This window comes from Peromyscus californicus, unplaced genomic scaffold (genome assembly GCF_007827085.1).
Source record: "Peromyscus californicus insignis strain IS unplaced genomic scaffold, ASM782708v3 Scaffold_20__1_contigs__length_68692818, whole genome shotgun sequence".
NCBI classification, from domain to species: Eukaryota; Metazoa; Chordata; class Mammalia; order Rodentia; family Cricetidae; genus Peromyscus; species Peromyscus californicus.
This window is the reverse complement of record NW_026294503.1, coordinates 2,486,684-2,505,739: the sequence shown is the minus strand read 5'-3', so window position 1 is coordinate 2,505,739 and position 19,056 is coordinate 2,486,684. Positions and strand designations below refer to the sequence as shown.

General features: G+C 39.9%; 1 protein-coding gene across 3 annotated transcripts in view; it reads left to right on the top strand.

The window, feature by feature from the left end:
• Positions 1-19,056, top strand: part of Stk3 (serine/threonine kinase 3) — a 244,072-nt gene that overhangs the window by 129,724 nt on the left and 95,292 nt on the right. For all 3 annotated transcript variants that reach the window (XR_008220441.1, XM_052747606.1, XM_052747607.1), the window contains one exon: positions 9,139-9,276. Coding sequence is in view for 2 of the 3 variants with exons in the window: in XM_052747606.1 (XP_052603566.1) it covers positions 9,139-9,276 (138 nt within the window). In the remaining variant the exon portion in view is untranslated. The remainder of the gene's footprint in view (positions 1-9,138; positions 9,277-19,056) is intronic.

Sequence of the window (19,056 nt, the reverse complement as noted above, 5' to 3'; positions counted from 1 at the left end):
TGCTGGTGGTTCCTTTAGATGTCACTTCCTGTCACTCAGACATGCATGGCTTCTGATGAGAAGTCTGCTGTCATTTTACTCTGCTTTAAAGTGTTATTTTTGTGTATAGTCAAGATTTTTTTTTGCCCTCAATCTTTGCTTTTCTGAAATTTAATTAATATGTTTTTTTGTGTGAATGTCTTTTGTTCTGTCTTATGGCTTGTACAGTCTCTTGACTCTAAAGTCTTATATTCTGCCAAATATTGGAAGTTCCTAGCCAAATTTTAAAGTTACATTTGTTCTTTGACAGTCTCATCCAGGTGTGTGATGCGTTCTGATAATTTGCACCCACTTTTTATTTTCCCACTCCCCTTCCTGTCAGCCCCGCAGTCACTTCCCTAAAACTCCTTTTCCCACCTTCCTGGCTTTTGTTTTGCTTTGTGGCCCACTGAATTTAACCATCTGGGTCACCATGTGTCTGGAGCTAAAAATCAGAGCCCGATGAGGTCACTAGTGGACAGAGAACTGAAGACAAGGACTGTCCCTCCCCTAGACTCCACCAGCAGCAGTAAAGGGGAGCCATGGGGTGCTGCAGTCCCCTCTGACCTCAGGCTGACTGCTGGTGGGTCCAGGCTTGCGCAGGTGTAGTGCAGCCGGCTGGGTCTGTTGTGAGATTAATTGCAGTGCTAGCTATTGTGTTTTTAAAATATATTTCAGCGTTTTCTACAACTCCAAAAACATGAATGTTGGATGTTTTGACTTGGTCCTAGAGAAGTCCATGGGACTCTCTGTCCATCTCTCCCTACAAGCTCCCCAACCTTACCCCCCATGCATCCAAGTCAGTTTTTCCTAAGTTGTTCATATAGAATACATATTATTCTGTTGTTCTGTCTTCTAGCTCACTGATGCTTCCAGGCTGATGTTAAAGCCAGATATTGGGCTTTTTATTTTGGCTGTTTTACTTTTCACTTCTACATTTCCATTTAGCTCTTTTTTTAAATGCCAAGCTTGGCAGTAAATGCCCTTATCTGCTGAGCCGTCTTGTGGACTCCTCAACCTTTTTTTTTTTTTTTTTTAATCATTGTTACCTGAAGACTCTTCTTCTGTTTCTCATTAACATCTCTGTTAACACCTGCTGTCTTCTGGTCAGTTACGCTGGTTCCTGATAGGATAAGTAATTGTTAGTTGAAAACTGGACATAAAGTTGTTTTCATTCTCTGAGTCTTATGTGAACTCTATACTAGATAGACTTATGACATTACTCCAGCTGGGACCAGTAGAGTTTGAACTCCAGATTCCCTACTCAGCCTTTGTTGACACCCAGTGGCAGGAGTGCTTTTCATTGCTGACTGGGTGGAGTTGGTTCCTGCTCTTCACAGACTCCATTGCTTGGTGACTGTTTTACTGTTGGGTGATAGTGAAAGTCTTGGTGGTTCTGTTGACCTCCTCAGTAGGGAGAGCAAAGGGCAGATGATTGCTGCCAGGCTAAGGTGGAAGTCCAAGCTCCCATGGTCTCCACTGACAACCCTGGAGTGGGGAGATGTCTGCAGAAGGCGGAAGTCTTCAGTCCATACTTGGTCTTGTCTGGTCACTGTGGCAGAAGTCCTGTGTGCTGCCCTCTTCTGTTTCCTAAGGTGGAATGTAGGCTGTCCCTCAGTCCTTAGGGAATGTGTGGAATGGAACTGTGGGTTCTTGCCACCCGTGCATTCCAGTTGCCTAGAAATCTGTAAGTAAAATTGTACAATACAGTGAAGTGCAAAACTCTGTATAACATAGATGTGTAAGTACCTGTTTTCTCTTCAGGAATAACAGAACCAGACTGGGTTTTGTTGATGGAAGCCTGCCCCTGAGTTAGTGTACTTTTGGAATTCTCCCTTTTCTCTGCTTATGACTTCTCAGTCTGTAAAACTGAATGTCTCCCGAGTTTGTGCTTGGGGCAGTGGGGTAGGAGTGGGTTCTTTGCCTTCATGCTCTTCCTGGGAAAACAGTGATTCACAAAGACATTTTTCGGGTGCTTCTGACATGGAGCCAGTGTTGAGAACTCATGGCCCAGGCTTTGGACTTGGATATTTGCTTATGGTTCATGAGATGTTTTAAAGAAGAATATGGAGTTAGGTATTGCTGCATGATTAATCCCAGCACTCGGGAGGCAGAGGCAGGCGGATCTCTGTGAGTTCGAGGCCAGCCTGGTCTCCAAAAGCGAGTTCCAGGAGAGGCACAAAGCTACACAGAGAAACCCTGTCTCGAAAAATAAAAAAGAAAAAAAAAAAAGCTGTTTTCACTACATCTTTACTAAGACATAGACCAGAGTGTCCTACAAAGAAGCTGAGGAATTGTGAGGGACAGGTTGTTTGCCTCTTCCACTTTCGCCTGAATTCCTGCACTTTGCTGTTTCTTTCTGGCCACAGACTTGTATGTGTGTCTTTTTTATGATACACTTTCACATTTTCAGAGGTTCCTTTTTTGGTCTTCACGTAATTTTCATCGTGAGGTTATTTTAGTGTTTGTAAATCCTAATTGACATTGATTGTTTGCCAATAGTATTTTGGTAAATTTGGTATATCTGCTCTTGGACCAGGGTCTCATTTATTGTATGATACTCTTGTTATTCTTAGGACTAGTTGCTGCTTTATTTTCATTCAGTACCTGGAGCTGTTCTGACCTTTGCACGCTCCGTTTCGTGCAGCTCACTGATCCGTTTGGGGTCCCAGGCCTTTAAAGCACCCTCCCTCTTAAATCCTCCAGCTTCTACCAAATACAGCCAGAGGTTCAGTGATGGCTTGGTTACAATGCACTATGTTTTCATATTTGCTATTTTGATAACTTGATTAACTATCATAGCTTCTGTAATACCTAGTCTCTATACTTTGGTGTTAAGTTATGACACTTTCTTTTTTAATTTGATGGGATGATTTTATGCCAAATGATAATTTTGAGAGTGGAGGTTCTGTTCCTAAGTGGTAAACCTGGCTCCTGGAGTCTTTGCCCAGGCGCTCTGCTTTAGAAGGCCCATTCAGTCACTTTGCTGTGGCCATTCTACAACCTTCCATGGGATCCTGCTCTTCGTGCTAAGATCTCAGTCTGAATGTCCTTGAATTTGCTCATCCGTCCAGGGCTGCCCTTGTGATGGTGACTACATCGGGCCTGTGTGTCCAGAGCAGCTCCTGCTGCAAAGGCTGGCGTGTGGTAGGAGCAGTGGGATCGTTAGGACATGTGGATCAGCATAGTGTAGCAGGGAGGCAGAAGGGGGAGTAAGCGGGTGACTCATTTTCTTACCAGTGACCCACAGATGGAAAAGGGAAGCCTGATAATAGGTGTGGGTTCAGCTTCACTGTGGACTGACTTCCTTCCATTCTGGTAAAACGAAGGTAGGCACTATGATTCCCTGTGCCCTCTGATCTGTTAACAGTACTTCATAGTCTTGAACTTGTCCTAGGAAATTCCCAGGTGATAGAGAAGCTGCTAGTGACTAGGATCCATTTGTTTCTCTGGTCTCCTGGTTACAATATTGTGACAGTTCGTGACTCTTTACACCCATCTCTTTAGCACATAATTTAGATTTGCCTTAAAGTAAAGGCATTTGCTTTCAGGTTTCCCGTGTTTTCTGTAACTTAGAAATCAGACGTAGTGTGACTTCAGGGGAGAGACGACTAGTATTAACATATGAGAGTGGTTAGTTAGTGGAAAAAGACTAGAAGCTGTTCCTCACGTGAGCCTCATCTGAGGAAAAGCCCAGCCGCACAACCGGGAGAAGTTCCAAGTCAATGTCAGTGTCTTCTAAGGGCCATATGCCTCATGGCCTGGCACTGTGGAGCATTATTGTCCCTTAGCTCGAGAGTCTGCTCCTGTTCCTCCTAATTCTTTCCCTTTTTAAAATAAGCCACTTCTGTTTCTGTTTCTGTCCTGGTGCATTCCTGTCTTGACACACTGAGCCTGAAATCAGGTGTCCTCTGAAGCCATATCCTGGCCAGGCACTATGCTCAGCCTTTCTTTTTTCCGTTTCCACCTCTTTCTCTCTCTTCTGGATGCCAGTAAGAAGGGTGAGCATGCTTCCCTCCACATTCTTGGCTTTCTTCATGTTTCTCTGACCTCTGTGCCTACCTGAAAGGTATAACTTTCTTTCCATGTTTCTCTTCCTGGAAGGTTGAATTTTCAGCTTATTTGCCCTGATGGTTTTCTCTTAAACAATAATAAAATTCTTCCCAAGATTCCTTTTCAGACTTAGAATCTGCAGAAGAGAACCTGCTTTTCCATAGTAACTGTGGGGCTGTCCAGTAGAATGTTCTCTGATAATACAGATGTTACGTTCAGCACAGTAGCTGCTATCCACAAGTAGCCAGAGTCCCCAGTGCACCCCTTTTCTTTAGATTACTTTCTGGGCAGGCAGACTGGTGTTTCCTGGCCTGCTAAATGATTACGGAAGTCCCTCTGATTAGAGATGGAACACCTCTTGAGTTTCTGGTACCAGTGTTTTACTTAGTGTGCACTGTGTAAACTGTGGGGTAAGAAGGAGGTCTGCTTCTTACCTTTTTCACATTTGCATTTGCATTTTCTTTCAAAGTAGCACATTAATATTTGCATGGCTAGATCTTTACACCTGGACTGCTGACATCTTTGGACACAAAGAGGAACTAGATCCAGCTGTCTAACTTGTATGGAAACGAAACACGGGCGCTGCAGTCAGGTGGCCTGGGTTCCGACTGAGGTCCAGTTTTAACTTCATTTATTGTTTGCTCATTTTCGTATTTTTGAAAAGAAGTTATTACTGTATTTTCTTTTTAGAAATACCATTTCTGTTTGACTTAGCTTGCTACCCATGTGTTATGTTCACTTAAAAAAGAGCTCTGCTCTTCTTTGTGGTTTTCTAAGGTGCCTTCTTCCTTCCCCTCATTTGCTGGGAAGTCAGCCTCCTGCTCACATGTCCCTGCTCCTGTGCATTCACAGATCAGCTGCCTTAGCTCAGATGTAGGGGTGGACTCCTTACACTGAGGTTGTAAACACATGCAGGGCAGCTTCTCAGTGAAGCGTTTTCTACAGGTCCAAGCTCTCTTGGGGTCTAATGCTTGAGATTCTAGGCACAGAGATAGTTAGATATTCTGAAGCACATTTATTTTTTGACTTTTTCAGAGTACTTGTGATCAGGGAAATTAAAAAACAAAACAAACAAAAAAACCACCCTTTAATGATAGGTTCAGTATGTAGTTAAGCAATATATTGTATAGAAACAAGCAAAGAATAATCATATAATTTATTGTACTAACATTCTTCAATCAAATGGTGTTAGAGATAAGATAAATTATATGGCTCTAATGTGTGTCTGTGTTATTTGGTTGGTGGCAGGGATGTCCAAGACTAGCCACTGATTATCAACACTTTCTACAACAAGAGCTTATGACTTAATCAACTTACACAAAACCCTGAGATTCTTAAGAGCATCTTCATGGTTGGTTGAACCCAGTTAAGACTGAGAAGAATCTACTAGTGTGTTATTGGTTTTCTAAAAAGTCAAAGACAGAAATGAAAGATATAGTGGTTTTCCTGGAGACATTTTGATAGACTTATTTATTTGAACTGTATGCCCAATGTTCATGCTTGCTCTGTGCTTGTTTGTAATTTTGATGTGACATTTATATTCACTTTATGATAGTACTGGGTAAATAAGAGTTAGAGTTAAGCTTTTTATCCTTGTGTTTCTAATAGCTACTGCCAGGTGAGCCTTATATGTTAAGATTATCTGATGATAAGGCTGCAACTTATTGGCTCAAAGTTCAAAGGAGAGCATTAGCTTCAAGGACATAAATCACTGGGTTGTTATCTGCTAATTTGTAACAGCACAGCAGGGAACAACGTTTATCTAGACAATCTAGTATCTGCCTGCAGTTTGAGGCTGAGGTCAACTCTGTGGGCTGAGGCCTTTGAACAGTTCTGCAAAGAAGAGGCTCAGATTTGTTATTTTCCCTCTAACATTAACAGGTGATTCGCTGTCTTTTCTGAAGCTGCTGCTTATTTTGTCCAGTCTCAAAGCCTCATTAGAGTCTAATATAACTATGAAGTCACTTGTTATTTAGAGGCAGAATTTCATGGTGTTTGTTTTGTATATTCATTAATTTTTCTCTACAAGTTGACTGTGATTTCTGTGGGTTCCAGATAGTCTTTTAAAATTTGTAATAGCAAATCTTACAAAGTCACATACTTAAAGGGACCATTAGGGGAAGTTGATGATTGACTGACCAAGTGAAAAGGCCTTGCAAAGAGGAAGACATAAATGTCCTGTTTAAGTCAGCCTAATTCCAAGACATTTTCCCTGCCTGTATATATGTGCACCATGTGTATGTCTGGTGCCCATAGACATCTGATTCTCTAGGACTAGAGTTACAGTCTATTGTGAGCCACCATGTGGGTGCTGGGACTTTTTTTTTTTTGTTTTTTTGGGTTTTTTTTTGGTTTTTCTTTTTTTTTTTTTTTTTTTTTTTTTTTTTTTTTTTTTTTTTGGTTTTTCGAGACAGGGTTTCTCTGTGTAGCTTTGCGCCTCTCCTGGAACTCACTTGGTAGCCCAGGCTGGCCTCGAACTCACAGAGATCCGCCTGGCTCTGCCTCCCGAGTGCTGGGATTAAAGGCGTGCGCCACCACCGCCCGGCTCGGTGCTGGGACTTTTACATGGACCCCCTGCAAGAATTAAATTCTGAGCCATGTCTCCAGTCCCAGCTTTACCATTTCTAAGGGTGCCCTTCTGTTGACTCTGCCCTCTCTCCTTCCTTCCCCCCTTTCTCTCTCTAGTAGCTATCCTGGTGAGGTCAAAGTACTGCATCTTAGTGGTTGACTTTGCCTTTTCCTAATGACTAGTGATGAATGTCTTCCATGTGCTTATTAGCATTTTTGTTTCTTCTTTGCAGAAATGTTTAAGTCTTTTACTTTAAAATTGATCTTTTATGCTTTCTAGCTTCCACTTGTCTCTCTGTAAGTCTGTCCTCTGGACTGCCTTTTAGCTCTTGGGATGGTGTCCTTTGATGCACAAAGCCTTAAGTTTCTGTCAAGTCCACCTTACTTAGTTTTTCTCTTATTGCCTGAACTTTTTGTTCCATACAAGAAGTCGTTGCCAAATTAATTGTCATGACATTTTCCTCATATGTTTCCTTCTTACAGTTTTATGGTTTTAGCGCTCAGGGCTAAGTCCTTGATAATTGTGAATTTCATTGTAGCCTGAACTTCATTTCTTTCTCATGTGCATAACTAGTCTCCCTGATGCTGTTTGCTGAGAAGATGCTGATGTCAGTACTCTTTCTCATGGCTGACTAACTTCAGTTTAACTGTTACAGTTGGGACTGCAGTAAGTCTAAGCCCTCTCTTCTGCCGCCCACTCACTGTCTTCCAAAGCTTGTTCATGCTTTCTTCCCGCCAAGGAGGAAAGACTTGGCAGATCTGCTTACTGACTGTAGTAGCATCACCATTTGGCTTGTCATATCTTCTTAGATGGATTTTCGTTTTAGATTTAATAATCAGCTTTGCTTGTTGAAAACTAGAAGCATTATGGTGCTTTTCTGATGTTTTAAATGCCAGCCTTGTTTATAAACCTGCAATTTTGTTTTTAACTCTTAACCTGTCTAAACTTTAGGTTATTATTCTGTAAAATGAAAGGGTTGAAGTAAATATCCTGTTGTATATCTTCTACTGTGAATGATTTCAAGACACTTATATATGCCTTTTTGCCAATTAATAAAAATTCAGTGGACAGTAGAAGTTCTGTCTTATGTAAGGAATACATTAAAATTGATATAGTAAAATGTTATCTGTATAACTCTGTAATTGTGATCTTTTTTCCATATATGGACAGAAGTTTTGCCATAAATATTTTTAATTCTCTTTAATAATAAAATGTTATAATTTATAGTATTACTACCCCTGTCTTTTTTATGCATAAAAGAAAATGGGCATAACTTAATACACATTAAATTTGCATATAAAAGAAGAGGCCCATCTAAAGCCAGATGGCAAGGTTTAGAGATGCATTCTCAAAAGGGAAAGAACTCTCAGACTTAGAAAGGGAGAATTGCCGGGCGGTGGTGGCGCACGCCTTTAATCCCAGTACTCGGGAGGCAGAGCCAGGCGGATCTCTGTGAGTTCGAGGCCAGCCTGGGCTACCAAGTGAGTTCCAGGAGAGGCGCAAAGCTGCACAGAGAAACCCTGTCTCGAAAAAAAAAAAAAAACCAAAAAAAAAAAAAAGAAAGGGAGAATTTTAGGGTGCTGCCTGTGAATGTTTCTCTTTAACAGGCCCATGATTATATGCTGAATGTGCATATTTATGGTTGTTAAAAGGCCTTCTGTTATCTCATCTATGGTGTTAATTGTATAATTATATAAATTTACATATTAAATATGAGCAGTTATTACCTGTTCTAATTCATTTTATTTCACAAAATTTTTGTTACTGCTCTTTGCCTCTTGTCCTTTTGTAGCATGTAGGGCATGCTATAAATAACATATAGTATGTGTTATTATTTATTGAGTATATTACACGTTTGTTTCAGTTTGGTTTTGTTTTCTGGCATAGAACTTGGAAGCAATGGCTAACAGGCTGTGAGAAGGAGACTTTTTATAGCTTTTCAATTTGGAACTATCTGAATGTATTATTGTAGCTGTTAAATATTTAGCACTTAACCTATTTCTGATGAATTGAAGTATTATATTTTAAAACCTTTTCATTTAGAATCTTGACAATCTAGTATTCAAATCACAGTAGTAATTTTGTTTATGCTTAAATGATTTGGTAAAAGATGCAGATTAGATTGCTGCTGGCCTTTTAAAACTGAAATAGGAAGTAAGTTTGGCACACACAGTAGCAAGATTTGGAAATGTGTCTTTGAAAGGGGATGTCTTTGGTAAAAGGCTATAAATGTGTCTCCTTTGGAGGTAGATTCAAAAATCATGATAAAATAAATGATGTGCTCAGTGAGCTACTGTTCAAGTAGCAGGAGCTAATGGGAAGTGATTCCATTAGCAACATAGCAGCAGATGGACTTGGTTCCTGAATTGCAATCTCATGGGGATTCCTGTACTTAAACTTATTTTTGAGATTTAGAATCTGACAAGAAGATAGGAACTTACTTCTTTGGTTGTTCTCCGGGTTCTTACTGTGTCTTTTGGATGTTTTATCTGCACCAGGCTATTTTTATGATTCCCACAAACCCGCCACCAACATTCAGGAAGCCTGAGCTCTGGTCTGACGACTTCACCGATTTTGTTAAGAAGTGCTTAGTGAAGAGTCCTGAGCAGAGAGCCACGGCAACGCAGCTGTTACAGGTCAGTACCGACACAGAGGGTTGACTTCTGCAGCTTCCCGATGCTGGCCAGCCAGCGCTGCAGTCTCATGACCTCCTTCTAAGACTTGAACTGTGCATTGGGGTGCATGTGTTGAACTCCTCTGCATTTTCTTTGTCTTACGTCTGTTCCCAGTTCATGTTCTTGCTTTTTCCATTCTCTCCTCCCTGGAGTTCTTGTCTCTGAAGGTTTATTTCTAAAGGCTTCTCCTTGACTCGGCCTCTCTCCCTGGACTTTGTGCTCCTCTAGTATATGTAATATACATAAATCCAAGATCCCTGAACTCCTTGAAAATATTACATCTTATAAACACTAGTTACAAGATCACCTAAGGGGAGTTTTAGTATCCCTACTATAAATAAACTTTGTATCCAGAACACCAAGAGGCTTTTTAAAAATCTATGAAATTTAAAGCAAAAAGAAATAACATAATGAATACTTGTAATAAGTAAGTTTGTGGAACTTTTTTTCCTCAACAGAATTGCCTCAGAACTCTCAACTAATAAGTGGGCTTCACAATGTGTCTACAGTATGCCTCACAGTGTGTCTCTCATTAACAAATTTGATAATTTTCAGATACTTCTTACTGTTAAAGGACAAACAACAGTTTCTATAAAAAAAAAATCCCTGAGCTACTATTAAAAATAAAATAAAATTGATTGAAGGCTCCATAAAATGCTCTGTAATGTTTATATTTTTTGAAAATTATACATAGGGCTCATTCTTCATGAAGTCAATATTGCAGTATCTTTTTAAAAATATGTATATGCTTTGTAACAGCAATTTCATTTTAACAGTTTGTTCTGAAATACTAACCCTGTGTGAAATTATATATGAATGTGGTCCATCAAAAGGAGTTATTAGGAAACGCACACACACACATGCCATGAAGACAACTAGTTATTCAGCGACTCCTTGGGCAGGTCATTGTAAGGGTAAGAGACAGGAATGGGGTGCAGACTTTTTTTTGAGTTTTGAGTTATGTTCAAATATTATTTTAAAAATTAATTAATGATTAAGATGGCAAATTTGGGCCAATGAGATAACTCTCAGTATATAAGGGCACGTGCTGGCCAGTCGGACAGCCATGGTGGAAGGAGAGAACAGATTCCCCAAAATTCATTCTCCACATCCCTCTGTGTGCTGCAGCACACCCATGCAATGCCCCCCAATAAGTAAATTAATTTAGAAATTAAAGGAAGAAGGCTGATGAGGACCCACATGGTAGAGAGAGAAGACCAACTCTCATAAGTGGTCCCCTAATCTGCACATACTTCACATTAAATAAAAAAGTAACAAAATAAAATATTTTTTAAATTAAAAAATTTTAAGAGATAGTAAATTTTATTTAGGTATATTTTTCCATAATAAAAATTGAAAAACAGTTGGTTAAAGCATTTATTTTTAAAGATTATTAACTTTCCAAGAAAATATTAAACAAACAAATCTTGGTGTCATTATCATAATAAACATGTGGATGATCCAACACAAAAGAAATGATAGAAAGGAAGGTCTGAAAAAAAGCAGAAAAAGTAAAACAAATGCCTTAAAATCTGATGGTGAAAATGTATTTGGGGGACTGATCTTTTTTTTTTTTTTTTTTTTAAGATAAACTGATTTATTCCTAGCTTTTCCTTCTAGGGGGAAAAAATCTTTGTTTTTAAGTTAGAAAGGATGGAAACACTTAAAATATGTCAGTATAAGTACTTATTTTTGTGGAGAAGGTTATTATAGCCCAGAAAAATTAAATGACTCACTGAAGATACCGTAGTAAGCCCGTGATTATTCTAGACAGATTCCATTTGTTCTAGCCCCATTCTTTTAAAAAGATTTTAATTAAGTTTACTTACTGTATGTGGGGTGGGGATATATGTGAGCCACAGCACACATGTAGAGGTCTAGGGACAACCTGTGGGGGCTGGTTCTCTTCTTTGTAGGTTCCTGGTCTAAACACTAACACTTACCAGGCCTAAGCCCTACTCTACATTCCTCTGACTTTCTGCAGGAATGGTAGGTTAACTGAGCTCTGCCATTGTTTGAGTCCACCCCGGGCTTGACTGGAACATGGTACTTATGACTCACTCTTACCAGTTGAGGTGAGACGGAGGAGACCTTTATTTTCCTCTCTGACCCTCCATCATGGTATAATTACCTTAGGTATGCCCTCTTTAGTTGACATATCAGTTCTGTAGTATCGCATTAAAGGTAGAACATTATTGAGGCACTCACAAGAAGGGATATTCCGTACTTACCCTGCTTTTGTTCTTTCTGTTTGTCTTCCTTACATCATTTCCCTTGTCTACAGAACTATGTTAACTACACTTTTAGAAGTTTTGGTGATTCTCTTAGTAATATTATGGGCTGGCAGTTCGTTTTCTTGCATCACTTGAGAATATGTAGTTAGGGACCCCATGTGTTCCTATTGTGGAAGGGCCACAGGCAATGTCCATGGGCTCCAGAGACTTAGGAGATGTTTCATTTGGATGGTTTACTCCATGCTGTCCACTAATTTCTTCTGTTTGGGGCCAGGGTTGGTATAGCTTCTAGAACCTGTTACTTTAATCCCTCTCCAACAAATTATGAATTTTTTTCAAATATGTTTTCAGCCTCATCTTGTTTCTTTTTTTTTTTTTTTTTACTCTCTTTTATTTATTACATAGATAGTATTCTGCCTGCATGTATTCCTGCAGGCCCAAAGAGGGAACCAGACCTCACTACAGATGGTTTTCAGCCACCATGTGGTTGCTGGGAATTGAACTCAGGACCTCTGGAAGAACAGCCAGTGCTCCCAACCTCTGAGCCATCTCTCCAGCCCCTCATCTTGTTTCTTATTTATTGACACAGCATCAGATCCTCTATTTCAGTCCAACAGATCCCCAGGGCTAGAGTCTGTCTTACTCCCTCTTTTCTGTACTCCACGTCTTTTCTTGTCTCCTTGTCTAGATTGTGGATTCTTTTCTGTCTTGGTTTTGCTCTTCAGCCCATTGATCTAGTTATTTATTTCAGTTACTGTATTTCCCAGTTGTAAACTTTTTCATGTATCTTTTTTATGTCTTCTGAGTAAAATATTCTAATTTTTCTTTCATTTACAAGCATGTTTATTGCTCTCTGATTTTATAATGTCCATGTCATCCTGTTGTTAGGGTCTGTTGATTGTATTTTTCCTGTTTAAATTAAGATTTTTCTTGGTCCTTGGTATGATCCAAGATTTTTTTTTCAGTTCAAACTGGACATTTAAAGTATCATTGTCTTAGGGTTTCTGTTGCTGTGAAGAGACACCATGACCACAGCAACTCTTATAAAGAAAAACATTTAATTGAGGGTGGCTCACTTAGAGTTTCAAAGGTTCATCTATTGTCTTAAGGATGGGGAGTATGATAGCCTGCAGACAGACTTGGTGCTGGAGCTGAGAGTGCTACATCATGTAGGCAACAGGAAGTCGATTGACTGTCACTGAGTGAAGCTTGAGAAGAGACCTCATAGCCTGCCCCCACAGTGACACACTTCCTCCAACAAGGCCACACCTCCTAATACTGCCCCACCCTTTGGGGGCCATTTTCTTTCAAACCACCACAGTCATGCTATTGGACTCTAGATTCTGTCCATCCATTCGGATGCCCCTCTGTCCATCCTATCTATCGATCTATCTATCTATCTATCTATCTATCTATCTATCTATCTATCTATCTATCTATCATCTAACTAGCTTGCTAGCAGGGATCTATCTGTCAGTAATCTATCTTATCTGTCTGTCTGTCTGTCTGTCTGACATCTGTCTATTTTCATGGTAGAGACTGAAGGTGGGGCTAGACAAGCACTCTACCCTGAGCTGTGCTTCTAGCCCTTTTGCTTCTTTTTTATTTTGAGACAGTTGCTCACTAAGTTGTTTATGTGGTCCCTTGAATTTACTCTATAGCTCAGACAGACCTGAACTTGTGAATCTCCTGCATCTGTTTCCCAAATAGCTGGAATTATAGGTCTGTGCCACCAGTCCTGCTTTATATATTTTTATTTTTTTTAAAATTCTCAGTTCTTGAGATCAAATCCAGCGTTTCACAAATGCTAGCTGCCATTCTACTACTGAGCTTCACCTGGGTCTTCATTTAAATCCAGTGTTACAGCAAGCATCCTCATTTGCTGTTTCAGTGGGTAGAGGGTTACCATCTTATTCTTGATTGCAGAAGGTAGAAGTCCACATTCCTTCCTGGGTCTCCTTTGACATTGCAGGAAGGGCATGTTGATCTTTGCTGAGGGTGAGAGCATGCTCAGATTCCTCCAGTGGCCTATACTGATACTGTGGCCTCATCATAGCCAAATAGTGGTGATCACTGTGACCCTGCCCCAACGAGGAGGGAGTGGCATATCTTATTACCACCTGGTAAAGCTCTAAGTCCAGGCTCTCACATAGTCTTTACTGACACTTTCCATTTGAGGATGGGGTACTTTACTTTGTGGAGATGACTCTCCTGTGTTAGCAATTGGTCTTTTTTGGTATCATCTCAGTTGAAAGCCTGGACAGTTGAGGGGAACAGAAGTCTGAATTCCCCACCGATGTGCTAGTGGAGATGGTGCTGTAGTGCTCTCTGCGCTCTTTGCCCTAGGAGAATGGCTGCTGTCAAAATCTGTGTCTAACCAGCTTATCTGTTTTCTGGCTGTGTGGCTTGAGACAACAGTTTTACAGGGACAGAGGCTTTGAAGAGTGTGATCATTAGTGCTTATGGTATGCCAAGGTGGAGGGGATCTCACAACCCCAGGTTAATAGGTATAGGCATTTAATGGCTGCTGAGAAAGGGAGAGTCACTCTTCTCCAGGGGTGAGCCCCCATAGTTTATCCAGTCTTAAGTGGCCAGCCTTAAGTAGATAGACATATATGAGCAACACTAAATAACTCAGCAGGCTGTATTTACAAATGTGTGTGTGTATATGTCTATAATAGTTAAAGCCAGCCTTAAGTAGATAGACATATATGAGCAACACTAAATAACTCAGCAGGCTGTATTTACAAATGTGTGTGTGTATATGTCTATAATAGTTAAAGCCAGCCTTAAGTAGATAGACATATATGAGCAACACCAAATAACTCAGCAGGCTGTATTTACAAATGTGTGTGTATCAATAATAATTAAAGAAAATGAGGCCATAAAATTGAAAAAGATTCAGGAATATGGGAGGAATTAGAGGGACAAGGGGGGAAATGATATAAATATAGCACTTACATATGAAATTCTCAAAAAATCGATACATTTTTAAAAAGAAAGAATATGATAGGTTGATTTAAAGGTAATTTCTCTTCTTTTATTAGCTTAGGTAAGTTCTTTATTCACTTTTGGTTTAATTTTTTAATTTAGAGAACAGCAAAACTTCATTTCCTTTTAGAATTTGGTATTTTCATCTTATTCTTTTGAAGTATTTAAAAAAAAACACCCTTCATATAAATGGCCCACATCTCATTCTAAATTATGTCTATTCATATCATCTTGTTGTCATCTAGTGGCATTAAATTAATATTTGAATATCCTTACATTATTCTGTAGTGTTTTCATGTTTCCAGTTGTAAAAAGTACTTAATCCCCTAATCTATTTGGAATTAATTTTGACATTTCTGTGGTGAAGATTTAGTTTAATTCCATGCCTCCCCAAAATGTGCAAGTTTCCTTGTATATTCTACCCCAATTTTAGGTGTAGTCTTGTTTTATTCATTCTCTTCTCATACTTAAAGCCATGTAGGCATTCTAGGCATTTAGCAAAATATGATTTTTATATTATGTGCTTTATTAATATACATATTGTTTTACTTTTCTTCTTTGTGTTGTGTTCTTTTTGATCATATCATTTGTAACACTTTATATTTGGCCAGTATTTCATTGCTTATCTTTTTTTAAATTTAATTTTGTTTATTTTACATACCAACCACAGTTTCCCCTCCTTTCTCTCCTCCCCATCCCTCCCTCCGCTTTTTCCTACCCACTTCCTCCATTCATCAGAAATGGTAAGGCCTCCCATGGGAGTCAACAAAGCATGGCATATCAAGCTGAGACAGGACCAAGCTCCTCCCTACTACATCAAGGTTGAGCAAGGCATCCCACGATAGGGAATAGGTCCAAAGAGCCAGCTCATGGGCCAGGGACAGATCCTGGTCCCACTGCTAGGGGCCCCCACAAACAGACCAAGGTACACAACTGTCACCCATCATTGCTTATCTTTAACCCAAGTTCTTTTAGTATGCCTCTTACAAGAAACATGAGATGTACTTACATTGCTTATTGATAGTATTGATAGCATAGTATGCCTCTTACAAGAAACATGAGTGAGATGTACTTAGTACGAATATATCATCTCATGTAAGAAGCATGTACTTGAACTATTGAACCCATGAACTTTTGCCTTAGGATTTAAAAGTAAATGGGAATTTGCTCTATTGATTTACAGTGGCATGTAATCGTATGCTAATGCCTAATTCATGACAGTTGCTGTGCTTTCTTTTTACTACCCTGTTTTTGTCTGCACTTGTTTAAATGTTGCTTTACAATTTCAATGTTACACCTCTGCATTTTTTAAAAAAATGTTTATTTAAAAGTGTGCCAATGTGTATGACAGAACTTCATCTCTGACTACACAGAATGCTCAACTCAAATAATATGGTACTGGTCTTCAACTACCACTTTAATTTTTCAGGGTGGTTTTCCCCTGTTTCTTTTTCTTTCTCTACTCTGTGTGTGTGTGTGTGTGTGTGTGTGTGTGTGTGTGTGCATGTACAAGTGTGTGACATGGTGACTTTCTATGTAGCACCCAGGTTATCCTTGAACTCACCAGCTCCCTGTGATTACAGGTGTGCCTCCATGCTTGGCCCACCAGTTCCTCTCTGTGAGCCACAGTTGTATGTAGATCAGTTACAGAGAAAGCAGGAACACACATGGAACTGGACAGATGGAGATGTTTGAGGTTCAGACATTTAGCTCTAAGCAGAGCATTGTTGTGAATTTATAATAAATGACACGAAGTTAAGATACACTTTGGAACTGAGATATGGCTTAAAGTGTTGCCTCAGTTTCCCCTGAGAAGATAACAAAGTATAGTCCAGGTTGAGATTTTTATACCTTTTTTGAAGGCTATAATTCTGTTGGTTCTGTTCTTATAGTTCTGTTTACACTGGTTGGATGTCCCCCACCTAAGATGCTAAGGGCCAGAAGTGTTCAGATTTCATTGTTTGGATCTGGATAGATATGTGACTTTCAAGTTGTACATACCTAATTAAAGCTTTAAAATCCAAAGGGCTCCAGAACCTGAAAAGTTTGACCATCATGTTATTTAATTCTTCCTTCTATTCTACTCTTTTTGTTTGACTCGTATTTTGTTGCCACCAAATCATTCTCATTTCCCATCAGATTTATTTATTCTCTATTTTGGCAACTGCATTTTATACCTCAGGCTCTCAGTGATTTTTACTTGTATCTTGCCACTGCAATTGCATTGCAAAATTATGGTATCAACATTTTCCTATATGTTATTCTCTTATTTGTTTATTAAAGCCTGTTCTCAGATAAAAATCCAGGCTTTTCATCCTAAGCTTTTATTCCAATTGCCTGGCTATTAATCCTATCCAGGCTCAAAGAACACTGAAGTAGTGTTGTTGACTGGACTACACAAATCTTCCACTAAGTTCTATTCATACATCTTCATTTTTGTATCTTTTTTTGTTTTCTTCATATTGTGAATACCTTGTTGTATTTGAAAGTTTTCTCTGGTCCCGCCCAGTCCCGCCCGGCCCCGCAGTCCCACAGTCCGCTTATGAAATAATCACTCAGAAGCTTATATTAATTATAACTGCTTGGCCATTGGCTCAGGCTCATTACTGACTATCTCTTACACTTAAATTAACCCATAATTCTTATTTATGTTTAGCCACATGGCTTGGTTCCTTTTCTCAGTTCTGCCTTGTCATCTTGCTTCCTCTGTGTCTGGCTGGCAACTCCTCACTCTGCCCTTCCTCTTCCCAGAATTCTCCTCATCTGCTTGGCCTGCCTATACTTCCTGCCTAGCTACTGGCCCATCAGCATTTTATTAAACCAGTGTAGAAGGGCATTACCCCACAGCACCATGTCTTATGGGGCAGAGAGGTGCTGCTGTGAACTGAACCCAGGACCCAGGGTGTGCCACACTTGCAGTTGGCCATTGAGTCATACCCCAGCTTGTTTCTAGACCTCTTTAAGTGGGGCTTGTGCTAAACATTGTGAATGGAGCTCGTGTGCCGTAATTAAATTGTGACTGTGGATTTGTCTTCCTAATCTTAGGTAGTAAATTCCTGAAGGGCAGTGAACATTTTTTTTTGGCCCTTTTCCTCCTTTCTTGGGTGGTCCTTATTTTCTGCACACTCCCTTTTTTCTTGTAGTTGCTGGAAGTTATCACAAGTACCCTGTGGCACAGGAGGAGGTGGTCATGGAGAAGTATATGCTCAGTACTTTATGGTTGTTCTGCCTAAGAGGTAGCACATAGCACAGGGGTTCACATTCACAGCAAAAACTTAGCCAAGCCATCCCAACCAGCCGGCGAGGAGGGCGAGAGATCTAGAGCTTTGCACAGCAGCTGGTGCGGGTCCAGGGTACAGCAGAACTGTTTGGGGATTTGTCAGTAGAGCATCATTTGCCTGATGGAATCTTTAACTGCGATAAAGAATTGATTCCTTGTAATCAATCCTAGGACTTTGAAATGATGGTAAGATTCATACTTACAGTTGTTTTTTCCCTTACTTGACAGTTTTTTTCTTGATAGTTTTATCAAATAATTTGTTTACCATGTTAAAACCCCTTCCAAGTATCTATAATTTCTTCATCACTAAATTTTTTTATCTGAATTTATTTTTTTTATTGTAAAAATGTTTCCCATTTTTTCCTTTTTTAAAATTATTAAGAGATTTTCTATTCATTTTACATACCAACCACAGATTCTCCCTCCTCCTGCCCCCCAGCCTTCCCCCCACCCCACCCCCCATTCCCACCTTCTCCAAGTCAAGGTCTCCCATGGGGAGTCAGCAGAGCCTGGTACATTCAGTTGAGGCAGGTCCAAGCCCCTCCTCCCTGCACCAAGGTCTCACCATAGGCACTAGGCTCTAAAAAGCCGGCTCATGCACTAGGGACGGGTCCCAATCCCCACTGCCTAGGGGCCCTCTAAACAGTTTAAGCTAAACAACTGTCTCGCCTATCCAGAGGGCCTAGTCCAGTACCATGGGGGCTCCTCAGCTATTGGTCTACTAGTTTGGCTTGTTGTCTCTGTACTTTTTTGTGTGTTCTATCAGACTTTATTAAAATAAACAAGGTTGTTTTCCTCTGATTATATATACTGGCAAATAATTATGAGCATTGCATTTTGAAGCTACAGTATTACCTCAAAAACATAGTTTATCTGTCCCATATATTTCTTCTACTGTCTCTCATGCTCTTCTCCTTAGTGAAGAGTTTAGGTCTATTCAAGGCTGATGGGGTAACTTAGCTAGTGCAGGTCCTTGCTGCCAGGAATGATGACCTGGTTTAAATCCTTGGGACCCACATAGTAGAAAGAAAGAGAGAACTGACTCCACATGTGCGTACACATACACACACACACACACACACACACACACACACACACACACACACACATATTTTAAGATGTAATTAAAAAGAGTTCTAGTCTGTTCTGATGGCTTTCCTTTTGCTTATCAAAGTGCACAGCTTATAAAATAATAGAGAATGTTGTCATTTCTTAGCTAGATGAGGGAAGTAAAGA